The sequence below is a fragment of the Histomonas meleagridis genome, assembly GCF_020186115.1.
Source record: "Histomonas meleagridis strain 2922-C6/04-10x chromosome Unknown contig_76, whole genome shotgun sequence".
Taxonomy (NCBI): Eukaryota; Parabasalia; order Tritrichomonadida; family Dientamoebidae; genus Histomonas; species Histomonas meleagridis.
In genome coordinates this window covers 1-25,583 of record NW_027150915.1, presented here as the reverse complement: position 1 = coordinate 25,583, position 25,583 = coordinate 1, and the positions used below count along the sequence as shown (strand labels likewise).

Sequence of the window (25,583 nt, the reverse complement as noted above, 5' to 3'; positions counted from 1 at the left end):
ACAAATCGCTGCAAAGAATCTCAGATTGGTGACGTTTCATATCACATGTCAACGTATACAGAAAACGGTTGGACGACTGAAGAAACATTTAGTCGATATCTACGATTTTTGAGAACCCACTTTAATGATGAAGAAGAGATCCACTTACTCTTGGACTCTTACAAGGTGCATAGGTGTCAGCAAATTCAAATTTTAGCAGCAAGCTTAAAAATCACATTGCATTTTATTCCACCTGGCTTGACAGACCAGCTTCAGCCTTTAGATAGAAGAGTCTTTGGTTGCTTGAAAGCAACAGCTAAACACTTGTTATAACAATAATCCAAATCAAAAATTTACAAAAAAGATTGCATCACAATATTTAGTTTGGGCATGGGAGCATCTCCAGAGTCACATTATTATGAATTCATGATCGATTTTTGATTAAAAACAACCTAATCGATTTTTTTGACAAGATGTTGTTTCAAAAATGTGATGATGTTTGTCTTAACGGTCACCAATACCTCCAATTGGTGAGACCTCATAGTACTACTTTAATGGAAAAAAATTTATTTACACCAATTACATATTCTTATTTTTTTTTATTACGTACAGATTTTTCAGATCAATGTTATAATGGGATGAATTATTCATTAGATTATAATCCCAACACTTGTGTTAGATGTTATATTAGAAATAAGAAAAAAAATAAATTTATTGATACAAATTTAATTTATTATGGAGATTTTGAGTCAGATATTACAGGTGATATCCATCAGCCATATTTATGTGTGGTTCAGAAATATGATGGTAGTGAAGAACATATTTGATCAACAATTAATTGAATTGTCTCAAAAATTTAAAATTGTATTTAAATGTTCAGATGGTGATACAGGAACAAATATTTGGCATTCAAATCATTTTACAAAAATTTTCAAGTATTTACATTATGAACTTGAAACTATAATTCAATATATTCAATTCGAACAATGGCCTATTAGTGATTACTTACATATAATTAAGAATCAACGATGTAGACTTTTTCATTGTGTTTCATTAATGGCTAATACAGAAATAATTTCAATTGGTAGTTTTTATGAAATTTCCAGAATCAAAGCTTTTTTAGATACTACTAGTTTGTCAAAATACAATGACAAACTTGCATTGAATGCATTTTCAATCAAAAATTTAAACATAATGATGAAAAATAAAAAGCATTCACATTTTTATTATTTACTACCATTCAGTTTATGGGGAGCTGTTCTTCATTCAAAGGAAATTGATTTAAGCACAAGAAAAAGAATTTTAGATATAATTAAACACATATTTTTCAGGGAATATTGTCAATTATACTTTAACCATTCTCAAGAATTGCCTGAAAAATTCTCAAAGAATGTTGGAAGCATTTCATTTTATTCAAAGGATAAGTTAAAGCGAATGATAAATACAATCATTGGATTGTATTATGCCTTAAAAAATTATCCTGAAAAATTAGCCTTGAATCGCATTTCATCGCATCCCATTGAAAACACATTTGGGATTACGCGATCAACAATTGATTGTTGCAAAACAAGCTTGGAGTTGATGTTTTTATTTCTTCCCTGTCTAGAAACACTTTGAAAAATCAATTGCTAAACGAACTAAAAATAGAATTACCCCCAAGCCGAAAAGCTTCAGATGCAGGTGTTTTCCTAAATGGAAGAGAAGTGCAACATGTTAATTTTGACGTAAATGCATGCAAAATGGAAATTGATAAACTTAGGGCATCAATTGCTAATAATATGAATTATGAATACAAAGGCACTCAATTAAGAACGTTGATCAAATGCTTGTCTATAGACCCTTCATTAAACTTTAGAGAAAAGAATAATAATAGTATTTCTGGTTCTTCAATTGTTGCAAGGAATATTGCTTCAACGCAATTTATCAACTGAAATAAATAAAAATTTAGCAGTGAAATTTATGATCTAAATCAAAAAATAATCATGAATTCTATCTTCCAGAAGGGAAGAAATAAGATGTGTGTTGTGTTGTGAGATAACGGAGGAGATTGTTGGAAGAATGAATAATCTGAAAAAAATCGAAATCGAAAAATAATCATGAATTCTATCTTCCAGAAGGGAAGAAATAAGATGTGTGCTGTGTTGCAAGAAAATAAAAAGTATAAATGAAAAATTACCTCCCACGGGTTCCATACCAGTTGTGAAAAAGTGCTATTGAGGTGCCCCAAAAACATTATTGCCGATTAAAACTAATTCAAAGAAAATATATGTAAAAATATATTTATCTCAACAATAAATCGAAAAATCTAGTATTTTTTTTAAAAATTTGTTATTAACAACATATATGCAATATATATATAAAGTTAAATATACAACTCCACGAGAACTATTTTGCTTGACTGGCTCTGTTCGCTCCTTCGTCGCTACCATATGACCTCAGAATCGGAGGAGTGTGAAACCTAGTTTTATTTGTTAATCACTTGGCGGGAATGTCGAAACTAGAATTTTTTTTATTTTTATATATAGGACTATATAATAGGACAGTCTACCTGGATAAATAAAAAGTAAGTAGTTGTAGAAAGTAGAAATTCTGGAAATAGCAAAACTATCGAAAATCACTAAAAAACGGGGTAAATTTAAGGTTTGACACTATATTTCTGCTAATCATTTACGGAAGATGTCTACACTAATATTTACTGTTTACCCACTATCGGAAGATGTCTGCACTAGATTTATTTGTTATTATTTACTGTTAATCACTTGGCGGGAATGTCGAAACTAGAATTTTTTTTATTTTTATATATAGGACATTATAATAGGACAGTCTACCTGGATAAATAAAAAGTAAGTAGTTGTAGAAAGTAGAAATTCTGGAAATAGCAAAAGTGGTGAAAATCACTGATTTTAGGTGGTTTTAGAAGCATTACCTATCATTTTTAATAGGTTTGATGTCAAAACACGCCATTTTAACATGAATACCTATCATTTTTAATAGGTTTGACATCTAAACACCCATTTTCGCAGTAATACCTCGAAAAATGACGTGAAAATCACTGATTTCAGGGATTTTGTAATTTCTATTTCCTCCTCGTGTAAAAAGAGTTTGGTTTCATCAATTCCGGGAAGACTGTCCTGTCATAGTGTCCTTTATGATAACATTAATTCCAAAAATAATTTTTGTCAGCATTCCCGCAAAACGAAGTAAACTTAGTGTCGGAACTTATGTTTTGTCAGACATGTAACAGTAATGTTAACAGCATTACACACATATCTGTAACAGTAATGTTGTTAACATATATGAGTAATTCATGTAAAAATGACGTGAAAATCACTGATTTCAGGGATTTTGTAATTTCTATTTCCTCCTCGTGTAAAAAGAGTTTGGTTTCATCAATTCCGGGAAGACTGTCCTGTCATAGTGTCCTTTATGATAACATTAATTCCAAAAATAATTTTTGTCAGCATTCCCGCAAAACGAAGTAAACTTAGTGTCGGAACTTATGTTTTGTCAGACATGTAACAGTAATGTTAACAGCATTACACACATATCTGTAACAGTAATGTTGTTAACATATATGAGTAATTCATGTAAAAATGACGTGAAAATCACTGATTTCAGGGATTTTGTAATTTCTATTTCTCCTCGTGTAAAAAAGAGTTTGGTTTCATCAATTCCGGGAAGACTGTCCTGTCATAGTGTCCTTTATGATAACAATATTATTTTCATTTATGGCTCACGTTCAAGTTACGAGTTGTATGTTTTTTTTTTTTTTTTAGTTTGAATATTTTACAAATAACACTTAACGGTCACCGTTAATTAACAGTCGCCATTAAATAAACGGTCGACATCAAATAAACGGTCGCCATTATTTAACGGTCGTTTGTCACTTTATCAGGGTGCGATCACAAAACCGTCCGAGCTGCCAGGAATTTTTATAAACCGAAAACCGCTTTCTGATTGAATGACCATTAAAAAAGTCACGTTTTTAGTACATTTTCAAATGTTAACCTTTTGTATGTGCTCAGAAATGGGTGTCAGTCGTAAAATATAATTGAATACACATTAAAACCAGTGGCAAAACGATCATGTCATTAAATTTTTTCTGAAGCATAGAAAAAATACGATCATAAATGACGGTTACCGATCGTACGATAGGATCGAGAGGTTCAGAAATTTTTGTATGCTATTTTAAAAAGTCATTTGAATGCTAAAATACGGCTATTGATCGGCAAATGTCAAAAATGAAAAAAAAATCGTTATTTCAACTATTGTATGCCACTTTATTTTTTTCATAGCATAAACCATTCTAAAAGTTAACAGTCCATTTGCAGCACTTCACATTATACAATGATCGGAAACCTCTTTTTTCGGAGGTTTTAGGATTTGAATGGTTATGAAATATTTGAATGCTATCTGAAAAAGTCATTTGAATGATCACAGAAATTTATTGCCGATAACGATCATAAATGACGGTTTATTTTTGAATGCTATTGAGAAAAAAATTGTATGGTATCAGAAATGCTGTCAGTCGTAAAATTATTATGTGAGTTATCAGAAACCAGTGGCAAAACGATCATAATTTGTGATAGTATAGAATATATTGAAAGCATATAGAAATTTGTGACCTCTTGAAAATATGCGGTTATCTATCGTCGGAGGTTATGTATCGTGCAGTTGAACGTTAATATCACAGCGACCGTTAATGTTGGAACGAACGTTAAATGTCACGTGACCGTTAATGTTGGAACGAACGTTAAATATTATGTTACACGTTAATATTGGAACGAACGTTTATGTTTCCGTCAGAAAATAAACAATTACGTTTCATCAAACAATAAACAATAATGATTCCGTCAAACAATAACAATAATGCGGAACAATAATGCTTCATCAGACGTTAAACAATAATGATTCGTCAAACAATAACAATAATGCGGAACGATTATGATTCCGTCAGACAATAACAATAATGCGGAACAATTATGTTTCCGTCAGACAATAACAATAATGCGGAACAATTATGTTTCCGTCAAACAATAACAATAATGCGGAACAATTATGCTTCATCAAACAATAAACAATAATGATTCATCAGACAATAACAATAATGCGGAACAATAATGTTTCCGTCAGACAATAAACAATTATGATTCATCAGACAATAACAATAATGCGGAACAATAATGTTTCCGTCAGACAATAAACAATTATGATTCATCAGACAATAACAAGATTTCTTAATTCTTTTAGCAAATGTTTATGTTCTGCGGTAATAACTAAGGCTTGTAATAAAGCGTCAGCAACATCATCTTTTTTAACTAGTGCCTCAAATGATTTAAGATTATTGTTTTTTTCAGTATTTATTAAAAAGTTATGAATCAAATTCACGTCCAACTTCTTATGCTCTTTATTTTTAGTTGTATAATTTATACAGAGTTTGATAAATTTCATTTTTGGATCAAATAATATAATATTATGTGGTTCAACATGGAATAAAGCGATTGATATTATTAAATACATCAAACTATGTGCGATAGTGTTTTGCTGTAATTGTCGCTCAATAATGATTTTATCTAATATATAATTTTGTGAAATAGTCGCGAATATATTTTTTATAACACAACTTCTCGAAATAGCTACATTTGTTTTTAACTACATTTTGTTAAATCATATAAATCAAAATGTATATTAATATCTTTAAGATTTTGATTATAATTAGTTTTTATGACGGCAGCAAGATTCTTAATTCCAATATCAATTGAAACAATTGCGTTTGATTTATTGGTCATTTTATAGCAATTAAATATTATAAAAAAGCCTTAGTTATTACCGCAGAACATAAACATTTGCTAAAAGAATTAAGAAATCTTGTTATTGTCTGATGAATCATTATTGTTTATTGTCTGACGGAAACATTATTGTTCCGCATTATTGTTATTGTCTGATGAATCATTATTGTTTAACGTCTGATGAAGCATTATTGTTCCGCATTATTGTTATTGTTTGACGGAATCATAATTGTTTATTGTCTGACGGAAACATTATTGTTCCGCATTATTGTTATTGTCTGATGAATCATAATTGTTTATTGTCTGACGGAAACATTATTGTTCCGCATTATTGTTATTGTCTGATGAATCATTATTGTTTATTGTCTGACGGAAACATTATTGTTCCGCATTATTGTTATTGTCTGATGAATCATAATTGTTTATTGTCTGACGGAAACATTATTGTTCCGCATTATTGTTATTGTCTGATGAATCATTATTGTTTATTGTTTGATGAAGCATAATTGTTCCGCATTATTGTTATTGTTTGACGGAAACATAATTGTTCCACATTATTGTTATTGTCTGACGGAATCATAATTGTTTATTGTTTGATGTAGCATAATTGTTCCGCATTATTGTTATTGTCTGACGAATCATTATTGTTTATTGTCTGACGGAAACATTATTGTTCCGCATTATTGTTATTGTCTGATGAATCATAATTGTTTATTGTCTGACGGAAACATTATTGTTCCGCATTATTGTTATTGTCTGATGAATCATTATTGTTTATTGTTTGATGAAGCATAATTGTTCCGCATTATTGTTATTGTTTGACGAAATCATTATTGTTTATTGTTTGATGAAGCATAATTGTTCCGCATTATTGTTATTGTTTGACGGAAACATAATTGTTCCACATTATTGTTATTGTCTGATGAATCATTATTGTTTATTGTTTGATGAAGCATAATTGTTTAACGTCTGATGAAGCATTAATGATACTCATTATTTTTGTCATAATAATGTTGTTGTCAAAATGTCATGTTGTCTCAAATTTTCGGATTAATTGAGTGACCGTGGTCACCCTGGACACCCTGGTCAGCTCACCGTCGTTGGCAATTGATCAAAAATAGAAGGTCGGAACTAATCCCACATTTTCTGATAAAAATAATGGGTTTCACTAATGATTTCACTAATGATTTCACTAATGATTTCATTAATGATCAACAGTAAATACTAATGATTCGACATTCCCGCATAGTGATAATGACGTCTGACAAAACATTATTGATGAATCATTATTGTTTAACGTCGACGTAAGCATATCTGTTAACGTCTGATGAATCATTATTGTTTAATGTTTGATGAGAACATAATTGTTTAACATTAATGAATCATAATTGTTTAATGTTTGATGAGAACATAATTGTTTATTGTTTGACGGAATCATTATTGTTTATTGTTTGACGGAATCATAATTGTTTAACGTCTGAAGAAGCATTTCTTCTAACACTAATGAATCATTATTGTTTATTGTTTGACGGAATCATAATTGTTTAACGTGAGATTTAATTTACTGTTAAATATTATGCGAGAATGTGAAAAACTAGAATTTTTTTATTATTATAGGACTCTATGAGAGGACGGTCTTGTCGGAAAAATAAAAAGTAACTAGTGGTAGGGAGTAGAAATTTTGGAAATAGCAAAAGTGGTGAAAAATAGTGATTTTCAGCCATTTTAACATGATTACATATCATTTTCACTAGTTCATACATCAAAACATACCATTTTAACATGATTACATATCATTTTCACTAGTTCATACATCAAAACATACCATTTCGCAGTAAAACCTTAAATTTTGACGTGAAAATCACTGATTTCAGCAAAACCTCAATTGCTAATTCTCCCTCGTATAAAAAGAGTTTAGTTTCAAATTTTCCGAAAAGACCGTCCTGTTATATAGTCCTGTCACAAATTACAAAAATAATGGGTGAATCATTAAATTTTCATATTTGTGCCGATTTGCCCAAGTGCCACCTAATTCTGGATGATGTTCCTTACCATGGTCACCCTGAGACACTAAGACACATTCCGTCGTTGAAAAATGATCAAAAATAGAAGGTCTCATGAATAGAGGATAATTCTCCTCCAAAGAATTTTCTTCCGACATCCCAACATTACTGATAAAAATAATGGGTTTCATTAATGATTTCATTAATTATTAACAGTAAACTAGTTTCGACATCCCACCATTACTTCCAAGTGATAATGACGTCTGATGAATCATTATTGTTTAACGTCTGACGAAGCATAATTGTTTATTGTTTGACGGAATCATAATTGTTTAATGTCTGAAGAAGCATTTCTTCTAACACTAATGAATCATAATTGTTTAATATTTGATGAGATCATAATTGTTTAATGTCGACTGAACCATAATTGTTTAACGTCTGATGGAATCACAATTGTTTAATGTCTGAAGAAGCATTTCTTCTAACACTAATGAATCATAATTATTAATATTTGGCGGAATAATAATTGTTTATTATTTTACGGAATCATAATTATTACGCCGATAAGATCATTATTGTTAAACGTCAACAGAAGCATAATTGTTTAATGTCTTAAGAAGCACTTCTGTTAATGTCGACGGAATCATAATTGTTTAATGTCTGAAGAAGCACTTCTGTTAATGTCGACGGAATCATAATTGTTACGCCGATAAGATCATTATTTTTAACGTCAACAGAAGCATTTCTTCAACACTAATGAATCATAATTGTTGTTAATATTTGATGAAGCACAATTGTTTAACGTCAACAGAATCATAATTATTTAATGTTTGACAAAGTATATTTGACGGAAACATTTTTGATAAAACAACTGTGAATCATGAGTGAATCAACTGTGAATCATTATTGTTTAATGTCGACGGAAACATTTTTGATAAAACAACTGTGAATCATGAGTGAATCATAATTATTTAATGTCGACGGAAACATTTTTGATAAAAATAATGTCACTCAGAAATTATTTTAGCATAAAACATAAGTGTTATTATTAAAAACTACTTGGTTTATTGTATCTTGCTTTACTGAATAAGCTATATATCGCGATATATGTATACCGGGTCTCTTTTTCAAATTATTCACGCAAAAAATTTATCCTTAAATGCTTAGGAATTGTTTTTAATACGTCAACTACATCAGAACGCTGCATAAACATTATATACTGCTTTTTCTGCGATTGTTTGAGTCGTTTTTGTTTATCGTTTGATGTTGCTGCGTTCAGTTGTTATGTATCATTATTGTTTGATGTTGCTGAGTTCAGTTGTGATGTGTCACTGTTGTTTGATGTTGCTGAGTTCAGTTGTGATGTGTCACTGTTGATGCTCATTTAATATGCATAAAAAAATTAAAATGTAGGATTAATAACAGCATTAATTTCAATAACAATATTTAATATTTTTACGCGTTAAAAATAATGAGTTTTGTCGATTATGTAATTAATACAGCCGTTGATTATTCCTTCGAAGAGTTATTAAGTTCTTTTAATGATGAAAAAAAAAATTAAATATGACGTATCTTTTAACAGACCTAATAATTTCATTCCAAAAGAAATATCATTTGATGAGATTAACAATTATGATTTTAGTAAAGGCTTTAATGAATTTATAATTAATGAGGATTATGTGCATCTGTATTTTGACTTTGATTCAATTAAAACAGAAGATGAATTTATATCGGTTTATGAATGGCTTGAACAGCTTAAAAATATATTCGGAAATTACTCTTACGGTGGTTATTGTAATTGTTAGGATATGGAAGCATATGGATTTAGACTCATTCCTGAGGACAAGCACTATCTTTCCATGCATGTTGTATTCTATGAGACAAAGATCGCAACAAAAGATGTTGTCGAAATTATTATAATAAATCGCAATCAGATGAAAAATATTCAACAAAAAGTCATACACATAGTACAATAAATAATGATTTAACAGTAAATGGGAATGTACAAGTTACTTCATTAAATAATTTTCAATTGTCAACTGCAGAAGGTGGTAAATGGGATACAAAATTATATGTGCCATCTATTATTACATTAAAAGAAGATGGTGTTGTAGAAGTTGGACAATATATTGATATGCATAATAAGGCAGATTATGATAAAGATAATACATGGAGAATAACTGCTAATACTAATTCATTAGATTTTAAATCAAAAACTGGTTCATTATTAAGTTTTGGAAATAATGGAAATATTCAATGTGCAACTATTAATAATTTAGATACAACTAAGATATCTTTAAATGATCATAATCATGATGAGATTTATGCTAAAAAAAAGAGCCCTAATGGCGAATGAGTGCATTTATCACAAACCTGCCGAAGCCCGACTCCGCGGAGCACTTTTTTATAAAAGGGCGTAGACAGGTGATCAGTATAAAGTGTACTAGGGGTTGGGGTTAGGTTTAAATTTATTTTTCAAAATACCGTTATTTGAGGACGTTTAAAAATAATAATGCCCTGATTCTCTTTAGTTCTATCGTATTTGAGAACGATAGTAGGCTCCAAGGAGATCATATTACCTAAAGAGAATGGGCATTTCCTACCGACCAGATAACGATTCAATAAGTTATAAATTGAATACTTCACATCATTGCCTAGGCGTTGAGTATTCAATTATTTTGTACTGAAACTTCTTTGCTCATAACGGTCGCCATCCGAAAAGTTTTTGATTTTGTGGTACCTTAAAAGCAATTTAAGGGTTATTCTTTTCAATATGTGTCAGGTACCTGGAAATTTATTTTTAGGTTGACTACATTAATTGTGTGTTTTTATATGTGTCATTTTATACCTCATTCTTATTTTATGTTTTGTTAATGTGCTGTTTTTCATATGACATATCCTTTCTGTCACTTTTCTATTATATAATAATATTTCAATACTTTACATTTAGAAATTGTAATTTGATGTTTTTATTCTTATTTTTATCTCATTAAATACTCATTATCAGAAGATCTTTGTCTTATTGTTTTGTTTACTCCAGTATTTTTTTGATATCTTCAGTTCTTCCTTCTTCTATCAACTTTTCTAAGTATATGTTCTTTAGGTCATCGCAATTTGTCAGGTTACTTTCTTCTTCCCAACTTGTGCTGTTGTCCTGCCATAATAGTAAGTACCAAATCTTCATTTTTCCTTCTTTGTAGTTGAATCCTATTCTGTGATTCAATATCATCTTTACTTCGTACTCTTCCATTAATGAAATGACACTATTTTTCTCTTCTTTGGTCATTCGACTTTTTGAAATATTTAAATTCTATAATTATACTTTTGTGGCAAAGTTATGATGTGTTCCATTCAATGTTATACTCCATTTGGCATCATATTATCTTATCCACTTTTTCAATGATGATTATATTGTCACTTTTCTTGTAAACCATTCAATTGATATTAGTAAATATGATGTTTTTCATATGACATGTCCTTTTTGTCACTTTTTCATTCTCTTTATTGCCAATAGTAATTTAATTAAGACTGTTTGATTTTTTATATAACTTATTTCTCTTTAGTAAAGTATCCAAGGAATGGAATCAGTAAACAATCTAAGCTCTTACAATCGATGGTTTGACAGTTACTTTCACCTAGTTATTTGACATACCTTTTTTATTTTTAACGATAACTGACATATTTAAAATTTTTAAATTTATTGTGACATTTGTAATTTTATTCAATTTTTATCGTACGTAGTTAAATTTGCTTTTTTGATGTGTTTTTGACATTTTTTCAATTAATTTTTTTAATTTGATGTTTAGTCAGTTGTAAAAACATTTCTTTTCTATCGGTTTTTTCGATATAACTTTTTTTCTTTTTGACTATGCACATGAGTGATAATAACAAAGTTTGTTCGCTCAATGGGCTATTAAATTTTCTATTTTAATTTTTCTTTATTTTATAAAATTAATCCCCCACCCCCTCCCCCCCAAAGAGAGCCCTAATGGCGAATGAGTGCATTTATCACAAACCTGCCGAAGCCCGACTCCGCGGAGCACTTTTTTATAAGAGGGCGTAGACAGGTGATCAGTATAAAGTGTACTAGGGGTGGGGGTTAGGTTTAATTTTATTTTTCAAAATACCGTTATTTGAGGACGTTTAAAAATAAAAATAATTTTTGCTAGGCCTTCATCTTGCGGAGGACGTTAGTGGTACCTGAGCAAGATTATATTTTTTAAATTATATCAAATAACTTTGCCACAAAGGTTTTAGTCAAAATTTGATAATATTTTATAAATATAAATGTTTATTTAATAACCATCTGGTGTACCATTAGCATGGTATTTCAAACCGTTGTGTAAATCTAATGTAAAATAAGTATCACGACAAATGAATAATTGTGGTGGTGGTGGATGATTTCCAGCATCATCTATATTATAATAGGTATCATTAGCTTGTGTATAAATTGGTTGACCTTTAATTTGTATTGGTATATTTTGACCATTAGAATCTAAACCATCAAATACGTAACCACCACGCGAACGTTCACATTGTATATTAAGCATAAAAGAAGTAGCATCACTTAATGTATTATCATATCTTGTACCATTAGAAGCATTTCTATCCATAGTTAAAGTATCTTCGTTTTCTTTAGATCATTGTATACCACCATCTAAATCAGAAGCAACTAATTGATATTGTTAAAAATCTAGCACCTAAAGTAGAAACAGGTTCATCAGGATAATTTTGACCTGCAATAGTTAATTGAACATTATTATAAATAGGATTATCGAAACAAGTATAATCATTAGCATGTTTTGGAAATACAACTGTAATAGTTGTGACATTAAATAAAGGCATATTAATAGTAGATTATATACCAGATTCTGTAGCAGCTAACGCAAATACATTATAATCTAATTGTTGTGAAGGAATTATTAAACCTCCAGGTTGTTGAAGTATTTGAGCTATTTTATTTAAAGTTTCTTCTTTAACTCCAAAACCATACATATTAGATTTACATGAAAGTACAGTTAAACCTGTACAATATAAAGAAACATTCTCAGTTGCAGTATCAATAGTATGATTAGTTTCAGTATCACATTTAAATGTAGTAGTTATATTAGCAGAATTACCAATTTGAGTAAAACCATGAGTAAATAAAGGTAAATTATTAAATGTAGCATTAATAGAAGAATCTTCTAAAAAATTCTTTAACTTCTTTAATTTTACGTGGATCTACTTGACACCAAACTAAACCATTTTGTTTAACATAAAACTTTAATTCAATATCACCAACTAATCTATTTGGATATAAATCAAATGCTTGTAAAGCTAATATATCTTCAAATGGAAGATTCATTTCAAATTCGATATCATGTTTATTTCCATCTGCAATTGTATTTAAATCAACATAAGTACCACAAACAGATTGAGAATATTCTGAAACATTTTCATATAAAGAATGTGTATATTTCCTAGTTTTCTTTTCAGCATAAGGTTTAATTGTAGAATAACAATAACCTTCACGACAACATTCATTTTGTTGATAACCAGTAGAAATATTATTAGACATAATTTGTCATTGATCTAATAATTGATTAGAACTCTTAAAACCTATAAATATTTTAGCTAAATTTTCTGGATCTGTCAAATTACTAGAATTAATAGCTTTTGATAATTGTACATTTATTCTAATTTTAAAATTAATAAAACCTTCAGTTATTTGTGAAACCATATGATCACCATGAGTAATTCTTAATCTAGTTTCTTGAGATTGATTAAATGGTGCATTTTGATCATGACAATCTTCAGTTCTTAAAATAAAAGAACGAGTACCATCATTTTTAGCAATTAAATCTTTAAGACGATCAAAATAAGCTCCAACATTACCTTGATCATCTTGTTCATTTTTAGATTGCGTATTATTATAATACATTAATAAAAATGAAAAATATTTTTCATAAATTTTAATGGCGTGGGGGTTGTGGAATAAATTTAAATCAGGTATAAAGAAAATAGGACCTTTACTTAAAAAAGTTAAAGAAGGCTTCGCAAAAATTAGTCCGCATATTGCAAAAGGTTATGAATTTGCAAAACAACATAAAGAAGATATTAAAAAGATAGGACCTTTAAAGAAATTACCTGTAGATAAAATATTTGAAGTAGGTGATAGAATAGCTCCTATATTTAAATCAGTAGGTATGGAAGCAAATGATAAGATCTTCTCTAATTTACATCCTGCATTTTATAAATAAAGAAATAATTATTTATTTTTATTATTATTTATGGCGTGGGGTTTTTGGAACAAAATTAAAAAACGGATTTAAAAAAGCTGGTGCTTGGATTAAAAAATAAAAATTATTAAACCAGTCGGTAGATTTATTGGAAATGTTTGGAATAAAGTAGCTAAACCTGTTGTAAATACAGTAGGTAAAATACCTGGAATTGAAAATTTACCTGGTCATGCAGGTGCTATTGCAAAAGGAATTAAAATAGCAGATAAATTCTCACCTGTGATAGATGGTGTAGCTAATGCACTAGTTGGACAAAAGAAATAATAAAATATTATTTATATATATATATATTGTTTTTTTAAATTTTTGAAACTAAAATATACCAAATTGGACGCAGGCGTCCTTAAAGGACGTCTGGGATTTGGTATATTTTAGTTTCAAAAATTCAAAGTAATTTTGTTAAAATTTAAATCATTTTTATAAATGTCGAATTATAAACCTGAGGTTATAGAAACCTATTACAACAAAAATAGGTTAGATATTCCTGAAATTAGAAATTTATAAGATATAGAAAAACAGAGAAGAGTGTCATTTACAAATGCAATTATATTTGAACAACCAATACCATTTTCAGCTTTAAGACAAAATAGTGAAATATATGTTATACCTTATGAAAAAGAAAATAAATAGAAATAAAAAACATTGTTTCTTTGTTTATTTAAATCTTTAACAATTTTTTCTACTGTCCATAATGAAGAAAAAACATTATTAATATATATTGTCTTTTTTTTTTTTTTTTTTGCACAATGTCATTAGATGAAGTGTCAAAATTATCAAAATAATCATTATAGAAATCGAATGTAAAAAGAAATTCATCATCAGACATTAAAAAAAATGAAGTGATTATTGTTTTTTATTCAAACTAGAGCTTTAAAACTATCAAAATCGATTGAATTCATGTCAAATACTGTTTGGAATTCATTATTATCAGGTATTTTATGTGAAATGAGTATATTATTAACTTCAGTGTTCGTTGATTCATATAGAAATGCATGATACCATCTTCCAAAATTACTCTCTAATAGAGTTAAATGAATCTCTAAATAATGAATATTATTAGTAAGTGGTGGCTTTTTGTTATCAGTTATTGGTACTGAAACTTTGATATTTCTTTGTTTGAAGAATTCGATCAACTCTTTATGAACAAAATAAAAATTTTGGAAATTTCTATGTTTGATGATCATGCCAATTTACTTGATTATAAAATTGTTAAAATTACCAAGTTTGTCATCTTTGGGTTCAAAAAATAAAGCAACCGCTGTAGCATCTGGATCTTTTTCTTTCATAAAATCTGCAAGTTTTGTAACTGAATAGTAATCTGTATTCATAAAGAGTGAAGTGATGATGTGACATTTTTAAAATTGTGTATTCTGACCATTCGTTTATAAAAATAAAGTTTGCCATGCGATCAAACAATATAACCGTCGCTTTTTGACTACGAACCTCTGACCAAAGATAAATTGAATAGGATAAATGTCCGGCCAAACATAACCGTACCATTTTGTGCTGGTTATACGGAGTTTTTGATAGGTTTATGCGAAAAGTGGCATAAAAGTGCTATCGTCCCTATGAAAAAGTTTCGCGTTCTCTCAAAATTGAATGCTCATTCAAATTTTCTATCGAATTGTATGGCTCACAAAAATCATCAAAATTGAATGCTCATTCAAATTTTCTATCGAATTGTATGGCTCACAAAAATCATTTTGATTTTTGTTGCGAGCGCAGCGAGCACACTCGGAGGATTGGAGGGGTCTGAGACTTCCGGAGGGGTCCGAAGGGCACCTCCGGGGGTCGAAGACCCCGGAAATCCCCCCAGTGAAAAGTAAAGGTCGGGAATGATCACGAGGTCCCTAGGGGCCCCGCCCCCGGCGGGGCCCCTAGGGACCTCGTGATCATTCCCGACCGCATTATATACCTACCTTTGTCTATGTCTCGAAAAAAATTTTATGACATGATCGTTTTGCCACTGGTTTTAATGTGTATTCAATTATATTTTACGACTGACACCCATTTCTGAGCACATACAAAAGGTTAACATTTGAAAATGTACTAAAAACGTGACTTTTTTAATGGTCATTCAATCAGAAAGCGGTTTTCGGTTTATAAAAAATTCCTGGCAGCTCGGACGGTTTTGTGATCGCACCCTGATAAAGTGACAAACGACCGTTAAATAATGGCGACCGTTTATTTGATGTCGACCGTTTATTTAATGGCGACTGTTAATTAACGGTGACCGTTAAGTGTTATTTGTAAAATATTCAAACTATCGTCGAACAAAAAACATACAACTCGTAACTTGAACGTGAGCCATAAATGAAAATAATATTGTTATCATAAAGGACACTATGACAGGACAGTCTTCCCGGAATTGATGAAACCAAACTCTTTTTACACGAGGAGGAAATAGAAATTACAAAATCCCTGAAATCAGTGATTTTCACGTCATTTTTACATGAATTACTCATATATGTTAACAACATTACTGTTACAGATATGTGTGTAATGCTGTTAACATTACTGTTACATGTCTGACAAAACATAAGTTCCGACACTAAGTTTACTTCGTTTTGCGGGAATGCTGACAAAAATTATTTTTGGAATTAATGTTATCATAAAGGACACTATGACAGGACAGTCTTCCCGGAATTGATGAAACCAAACTCTTTTTACACGAGGAGGAAATAGAAATTACAAAATCCCTGAAATCAGTGATTTTCACGTCATTTTTACATGAATTACTCATATATGTTAACAACATTACTGTTACAGATATGTGTGTAATGCTGTTAACATTACTGTTACATGTCTGACAAAACATAAGTTCCGACACTAAGTTTACTTCGTTTTGCGGGAATGCTGACAAAAAAATTATTTTTTGGGAATTAATGTTATCATAAAGGACACTATGACAGGACAGTCTTCCCGGAATTGATGAAACCAAACTCTTTTTACACGAGGAGGAAATAGAAATTACAAAATCCCTGAAATCAGTGATTTTCACGTCATTTTTCGAGGTATTACTGCGAAAATGGGTGTTTAGATGTCAAACCTATTAAAAATGATAGGTATTCATGTTAAAATGGCGTGTTTTGACATCAAACCTATTAAAAATGTGGGTAAACAGTAAATATTAGTGTAGACATCTTCCGTAAATGATTAGCAGAAATATAGTGTCCAACCATAAATATACCCCGTTTTTTAGTGATTTTCGATAGTTTTGCTATTTCCAGAATTTCTACTTTCTACAACTACTTACTTTTTATTTATCCAGGTAGACTGTCCTATTATATAGTCCTATATATAAAAATAAAAAAAATTCTAGTTTCGACATCTCCGTATAGTGATTAACAGTAAATAATAACAAATAAATCTAGTGCAGACATCTTCCGATAGTGATAAAAATAATGGTACAACTGCTTGCTTAAACTGACTTACGTATCCTATCTTCATATTTTCTCGCAAATGAATTAATAAGCATAAGTAAATCAAAACGTTTTGACGGTTTATCTCTTGATATTAATACTGGTTGGAATTTAGGTCCTTGAATAATAGCAAATGGTTTCGGATCAAATTTTAAATTACATCTTCTGATGATTTGCCGTTTTTGAAAATCATAATAATATTTTCTTGGTTTAACTTCAAGTCCTCGAACCTTTTTTATTTCAATGGTTGTTTTTGGTAATTCATCAAAATATGTTGGTGCCATTTCTATATAATAAAAAAATTAAATTTTTTAAAAACTAGCGTTATTTTTGAATCCTTAAAATTTTGATTAAATTACCCTTCCGATAGTGGTATCATATGGTAGCGACGAAGGAGCGAACCAACACACCGAGGCGCAAGGCGCCGAAGAGCAAGCCGTAGGCTAAAGCGCAGGGTGCTACCCAAGCTAGCCAGGTTTTGCATGTGTGTGTGTATTTGAACGGTGAATTAATAACCCTAAAAGATTCTTCATTCTATAATAAAATGAGGAATGATATTATCAATAAAATAAATCAACAAAAATATTTACAATGGTTCATTTCAAAATCAAGATCTAACTTAATTATCTTATTGACAAATGTGGTTTTTATTTGAACACACTCAGAAGACAAGCGCTAACTAAAAAAGGTAACCGAGCAATAGTTACCATTGCACAAAACAAAGGCACTAATATGTCTGTTTGTGCTTGTTTGAGCAAAGATCTAGATTTTGTGTTTTATGATTCTGGAGTAGATTCCATAAATTCCTAAGTTATTTTTAACTCTGCTAACAGAAGTTGTAATACCGATACATTTATCAAAAGTGACACTCATTTTTGACAATCGTCGGATCCATGCTGAAAATGAAAATAGCCAAATATGTGTCTATGCAGGATTCCTGGGAATATAAATACCTTACACCATATTTTCCAATGCTAAACATTATAGAAGTAGCATTTTCATTGTTAAAATTCGCAATCAAAAGACAAATGGCAGGATTTTTGTATTATAATAGACTGAAAATATCTAATCTACCCTTTGGACAAAAGATGATGGCTCGAGCTAATATTTTGGAGATTACTAAAATACTCAATATTCGAAATCAAATACGAAAAATGCGAAGTTTATTGGGACCACATTATGTCTTTTATGCCAAACTACTTCAAGGATGTCTAAACATTTTTGCAATTACATCTATAAGTTTTTTAGAAAGTGTTTTCTACAAAACAGTTAGATTGTTCTACAACGTTGTAGCAACCGTTTTAAATTTTTTCGTAACCGTCTCGAAAATGCTTTAAAAAAAAATAACGAAGAAATAACTTAATAGAACATCATCAAATATTTTCTTGATTTTATCATTAAACTTAGGAATTATTCTTATTTATTCATACGTTACAAAAGGTCTTGCTTGCACACTTCTTTCTCTGCAAAACGGGCATTTTTCTGAATCATACAAACACCTTAAGTAACATCTTTTGCAAATTGTATGGCCACAAGGAATGAAATAAGAATCAATTGGATCAGTATAGCAAATTGCACATGTTTTGCTTTGGTCGGGCGACTCGTTATAAAGTTTTGACGCGTTTACAATAACCGTCCGACAGGGCACGAATCGGGCTTTTTATCGAATTTGTTCCAGCAGTCCATGCAATAACAGCAATGCCCGCATGGAATGAGATGGCAATCATCAAACTCTTTCGAACAAATAAGACATTTGGCTTTAGCAAACGGTGATTGGTCAAATTGTACAGAAATTGAATCAGAATTAATAATGGAATTAAATGATTTCAAATCACCGACTACATAATTACGAACTGCAAAAATTGGTCGGCTTGTTTCTATCTTGCACATATCTTTAAGACTTCTTTCACCTGAATTATCAGATGGAATCTTAATTGTTGAAATGTCGAGTTGAGTATCAGCAAAAATAAGGCCGTCAATTTGGGCGCTTCCCCCTCTATGTATATACATTGGTGAAAGAGATTTTCCAAAAATTAAACAATTATTAAGAACAATTTCAGCACCTGTGAAAACATTAATAACATACTCGTTTGCATCACCAAACTCACAATGATCAAATGATGCTTGAGCAAAATCACATAAATTCACACAGTCGCATCCACACCCCTGCACTTTTACGTTTGTGAACTTTACCTCGCGGGAATCAGAAATTTTGATGCCAACCGATTTCTGATTTGTGATGTTAACGTTCTTTGCGGTTATCGAGCAGTTGCATCTTAGAACGATAGCACTTTCTGTTGTATCGCGAACGTTAACATCATCAAGGAAGCAATCTGTGTTATTTATAAGGATAATGGATGGGTATTGTGTACCAGTAATGGTTGCGCCACGAACTTCAAAATGTGAACCATTGTTTCCATAAATAGCATTTCCTCCTATGTTTTCAAGTTTAACATTGTCAAAATTACAACTACTATGTGAAATACATACAGCTGTCTCTTTGGCATTTGAAAAACTGGAGTCTTTGATTGTGTTTTTAAATGATTCGATGATATAAATATTTGAATAATTACAATGATCAAATTGATTATCAATTAATATAGATTCTGAATTGGTGGTGATAGATACCGCAGTGTCGCTAATATTGCTAAATTTCGAATGTTCAATTAATATTGTTGAAATTTCGGTATAAATAACTTTTGAATCGATATCATGAAAATTACATCTGCTAATACAAAGATCACAACCAGCTGCTTGAACACAACATGCTTCTTCTTTAGAACCGCACGTAAATTCTGAATTATTGAAGTTAACATGAGATTTAATTAAAATGATTTTTGTGCTTATAAATTTTGAATCATTAACGTTAAGTTTAGAAAATGAAAACAGTGTTGCTTCGTCTGGGTTTTTAATATTGAACTCACAATTTTCTAGTGTTATTTCAGAATCTGATACTGCAAATAAACAATCTATGTGAAAATTTTTGAGAGTTATTTTCTTCTCTTTTATTTTAATTTCTTTGCATTTGAATTGTTCCTGCGGGAAAATGTATACAGAATTATATTTGAATGATAATGTTAATTCAGAATCCTCTTTTTTGGGTGGTAAAACTATGATTTGTTTTGGTACATCTTCTTCTTTATTAAATTCTAATGATGATATTTCATCAAATGGAACTTGGAAGTCCATTCTTGTTGAAGGGCAGATTTTCTAAAGTATTCAAATTTGCACCAAGACATAAAATGCCAATTCCAAGCTCAACTCCAATATTCTGCAGCAAAAACAATGCATAACTCAAGGCTAGTGAAAGCTACAGTGATTCAAAAAACATACTTTTGCAGAAAAAGTAAAATGAAATTATTTCGAAATCAAAAGTTTCATCCTAACATTAAATACTTTCGTTCTGTGCTCTCATGCATCAAATTTTTTGCTGTATTTCTCTCTTTATATATTCAAATTGCAATTTATTATTGAAATTATGAAACATTACTTTCAACTATTTAAGACAAAAAAGGACAAGAAGAAAAATTTAGTTTAAGTCGTCATTAAGCTTTTTTTATTCTGAAATTGTTGGTGGTCTTGAAACGCGACCTGATAGGGTGACAACCTTACTCTTAACAGGTTCAATATTTTCTACAACCTTCTTTGGCTTTTTCTCTGGGCGTGCTATACGCTTTCTCTTAACAGTTTTTTCTGGTGCGATTGTCTTTAATCCTTTGGATGAGAATGCATATGATTCTTTTTTGGCCTTCAGAAGCTTCTTTTCTGTTAGAGAAGAAAGTGTTTTCTTTGTCCTTTTTGGAATGACAGTATATAATCCTTTATCCATATAATCAAGAAGATATTGCTTAATCTTCAAATAACTTACGTATGGTTTTTCTTCTGTTTTAAGATTGAATATGGCTTCAGCAACCCATTGTTCATAAAGATTAATTTTTTGAACCTTTGATTCATTCTTATTTGCTGTACTCTTCTTTGCCTTTGTTGTTGTTTGCTTCTTCGTTGTCTTCTTGGGTTTTGTATCGCTTTTCTTGGTCGATTTCTTCTCAGGTTTGGTTGCTTTCTTTACCAACTTTTTAGTTGTTGTCTTCTTTTGGGCTGCTTTCTTAGTAGAGCCCTTCTTAGTCGAGTCCTTCTTTGATGTTTTCTTTGTTGCATTAGTTGTCTTCTTTTTCATCACTTTTTTCTTTGATGCATCTTTTTTGGTGGTTGTTGTCTTCCTTGGTTTCTTCCCATTCTTCTTCTCAACCTTCTTTTCCTCCTTTTCTTGCTTTTCTTCGGTCTGAGTCTTTTCTTCTTCTGTCATTAATAGAAACTGATTTTAGCGCCATTTTTAAATTCAATTTTACCGCCAATTTGACAAACAATGTGCTTACGAATTTAAATATCTCGCTTTGTTTCTGCTTTAAGCAAATATAACAAAGTTATATCAAATATTTAAGTATTGTATTATATTGGAATAAATCAAAAAATCTCCAAAGTCAATAGATAACTTGTTTTTTAAGGTTTGATTTTTCAAGTATTTCGCTTGTAAAAAAGCTCACTTACGATAAAGTCAACGTCAAAATTGGGTTAAATTTCTTTGCATCATTACTGAATATGTTGTAAGTGTTAATGTATTGATGTTTTGCTCATATGAAATATTGTTTATATTCAAGGGAAATGAAATTAATAGTAAAACAAGTCAGTTATTTTACAGTGTTTATATTACTTATATGAATCCCAAATCCTATATTTATTTTCAGTTTTTCTTCAATTTTCTAATGATTTCTAAAAAATAACATATCCCTAATTGTAATTAATTAGAAAGCTTTAATATATATTAATATTCTAGGTTAAGAATGCTTTATCTCCAATCCATTATCCATTGTTATATAAGTACTTCAATTTTGAAAACCATTGAATAGATAATGAAATCAAGATGAAATTATAATTAAAAATTCTGCCTTGTTTTTATCAACCCCATCAATATATTGACAACCTCATAACATGAATAAAGGCAGTACTATATCAATAATATAAACTGTTTCCTATATATAAACTCTAACTTTTAAAAAGCAAATTTTTTGGAATGTGAGATATTATAACTGAATAACATTACAGAAAAATTCCTTTTTATTTTTTTCAAAAAATCATTTCAACATTTTAATTTAAACTAAAATTCGAAGAATATTTTTGATTATTTAATTTGAATTTAATGAAAATGTTTAAAACAATTTGGAGTTATATAACAAACGCCCAGTATATCTGTCCAAATCAATTACACCTGTCACTGGATTAACAGCTTCATCAAATGCTTGTTCTAATTCATCGGAATCGAGTTTTTCTCCATTGTTTGACATAATTGTTCGAAAGTCGCTTTCTGTTAAATGACCTTTGTGTTCTAAATCAAGAGATTTCAAAGCTAACGCAAGTTGCTCCTCTGATGGTGCAGCATAATCAGACGAAGGGTTAAGCATAGCATCAATAATCAAAGGGGTAAGTACTTCTTCTAACTTGGAAGAAGGATAATATGCTCCATTTTCTTCTTCTTTACATAAATTGGAGAGTTTGTTTATTTGCGCATTAGTGGCATATAGCCCAAGTGATCTGACAAAATTGGGAAAATCTTCTTCATTAATTGAGCCAGTATCATCAGAATCATAAATACTATAAAGATATTCAAAGCGTTTACGAACCTCAGGGAGATTTTGAGATTTAATTCTTTCTTCTTCTTCAAGTTTTGCTTTTCTGATTCTTGTTTTTTTTCCCTTCTTTTTTGGGGGCATTTGCTGATGAAAAACCGTTTGTATCGGCGATTAATTTTCAAGTTTGCTCTGAAAATATAATGATTATAATCCAATGAACAAAAAGATGAATCACATACACCGAAAAATTAGGCCAGAATTCTTGAATTTGTTCAACAATACTTTTTAATTTTTGATTTAATATTGTTCAAAAAATCATTAAATCATATAAAAAAAAGTTAAAAAAACTCGCAAAAAAAGGAATAAAGCCATTAGAAAACAAAATTGATTTTGAAATGCTACAGCAAATTTACCAGCAAATTACCTTGAATGAATTCATTTAAGTAAATACAGTTGAAATTTATCTCAAACAAATTTTATATCTTTTCGAAGGTTGATTACCACCACTTCCATCAAGTTCAAAAATTTTTGCACAAAATTTCATCGATTTAAAAGTTTGCAAGGAAATATGTTTAAAACATTGTAAATTTGTCCTCATCTTTCCATGCAGGAAAATCAATTCTGAATTTTCGTAATTCGGAAAGATCAAGTTCAATAGTAGCGATTCCTTCTTCGTTATCAGGAACAATCGTCAAAAGTTCGCCCTTCGGCGAATACGCAGCGCTTCCACCGTTGTGATTTATCTCGTTGTTATCTTTGCCAATACGATTTACTCCACAAACATAACTTATGTTTTCGATGGCGCGAGCTTGTAATAATATATCCCAAACACTTCTGCGCGCAATAGGCCAGTTAGCAACGTAAATTAAAAGATCATATTCATTATTAACATTCCGACTCCAAACAGGAAACCGTAAATCATAACAGACAAGAAGCATAATATTCCATCCCATGTACGAAATAACCTGTCTTGAGATTCCAGAAGAAAAATGATCAATTTCATTGGCCATTCTAAAAAGATGACGTTTATCATAAAAATAAGAGTCACCATTAGGTGTAAGAAAGAAAGCGCGGTTATAGAAATTTGATTGTTCTTTTGAAATATAACTTCCAACAATTGCAAATTGATATTCTTTAGACCATTTCTGGAGCATAGTTATGGTTTCTCCTGTTGTAGGTTCTGCTAAGTTAGGTGTATTCATACTGAAACCAGTCGAAAACGTTTCAGGCAAAATAACAATATCAGTCATCCCGCAAAGAGCCTTAAGTTTCTCATGAACTTTCCGAAGGTTTTCTTGTTTGTTTTCCCAAACTATATCCATTTGAACAAGACTGACTCGAATTTTTTCCTGAGAGCTCATTTTTGAGCTTAAGGAAAAGTGACAGTTGGGATGCCCCGCTACGATAGCAATAGGAACCGTTTATTTTGTAAAGATGAAGAATTATTAATAAACTTTCACATATTTTTTTGTTAAGTTTGATAAACCAATATGTTTTCTTGCTGTTAAGCATAAAAATTGGTTATGATACGTCCTAGGTATATAATGCGGTCGGGACGAATCCCTAGAACCCTAGGGGCCCGCCCCTCAGGGATTGCCGAAGGCAAAAATCAAATCCTATATAAAAAAGAATAATCGTAAATCGAAATTTCCAATTGATTCATACAATCAATTCACTCATAATTAGTTTCGGTTAATTATATTACTTTTTGAAAACGATGAAATGCTGACCTAACATTATAGGCTGGAAAACATCTATCAAAATTTGAACATAAAAAGTAAATTTATTATCAAATTTTATGTGTAATTGTATGAATGGTTTGGCGCCAAACATTCATTACCCTGGTGTCGCTCCAATTCGCCGTATTCAAATTTTAAATGCTAGTCAAAATAATTAAATAAACGGCATTGAACCGACATCTGAAAGATTTAAGCTAGACCTGTATTCAGTGGGAAACCACACAATGATTACACGCGTAGAGACGTCAGGAAGAAAATACAAATAGTTATTGAAAAATTCTAAGTAGTTCAGAATTAATTTACAAATTATCTAAAAAATCAGAAATTTCAGAATCAACGTTGAAATATTGGAGAAAGAAAATGGAGTTAAACAACAAATGGAGATAATGAGACAACAACCATGGCATCAGTCATCGGATATTCACCAATGAAGAAGAAACTGCAATTAAAGATTATATCGTTGGTAATTTCTTATCTCAAGGTTTATATTCTAATGACGAAGATTTTATTGACATTGCATGCCAAGCTTATCTCGAAAAATATACTATTGATAAAATGATCAAAAAAGATTCTCTAATTAGCATAGGATTTATCAATGAATTCAAGAAACGAAATAGAATTTCATCGAGGAAACCTCACGCGAAAAGAAGACCAACAATATCTGATGAAGAAAAAAATGAATTCATACACACACACACACAGCGCTATGTGAGCTTCGTGCTACGCACTCGCTCCCACCCGCG

General features: G+C 30.4%; 4 protein-coding genes across 4 annotated transcripts; all 4 read right to left on the bottom strand.

Moving 5' to 3' along the window:
* Window positions 1-12,066: 12,066 nt before the first annotated feature.
* GO595_008833 (uncharacterized protein) lies at window positions 12,067-12,384 on the bottom strand (the record flags this gene model as incomplete). Its single annotated transcript, XM_067922451.1, has 1 exon — window positions 12,067-12,384. The coding sequence occupies one exon, from the start codon at window positions 12,382-12,384 to the stop codon at window positions 12,067-12,069; it is 318 nt and encodes a 105-aa protein (XP_067771001.1).
* An 8,646-nt stretch (window positions 12,385-21,030) lies between these two features.
* Window positions 21,031-21,780, bottom strand: GO595_008832 (linker histone H1 and H5 family protein; the record flags this gene model as incomplete). The annotated part of the gene is made up of 1 exon (XM_067922450.1): window positions 21,031-21,780. The coding sequence occupies one exon, from the start codon at window positions 21,778-21,780 to the stop codon at window positions 21,031-21,033; it is 750 nt and encodes a 249-aa protein (XP_067771000.1).
* A 901-nt stretch (window positions 21,781-22,681) lies between these two features.
* GO595_008831 (EF hand family protein) lies at window positions 22,682-23,242 on the bottom strand (the record flags this gene model as incomplete). Its single annotated transcript, XM_067922449.1, has 1 exon — window positions 22,682-23,242. The coding sequence occupies one exon, from the start codon at window positions 23,240-23,242 to the stop codon at window positions 22,682-22,684; it is 561 nt and encodes a 186-aa protein (XP_067770999.1).
* Window positions 23,243-23,673: 431 nt separating this feature from the next.
* GO595_008830 (amidohydrolase) lies at window positions 23,674-24,423 on the bottom strand (the record flags this gene model as incomplete). The annotated part of the gene is made up of 1 exon (XM_067922448.1): window positions 23,674-24,423. One exon carries the CDS (start codon window positions 24,421-24,423, stop codon window positions 23,674-23,676), a length of 750 nt encoding a protein of 249 aa, XP_067770998.1.
* Between the last annotated feature and the right edge of the window lie 1,160 nt (window positions 24,424-25,583).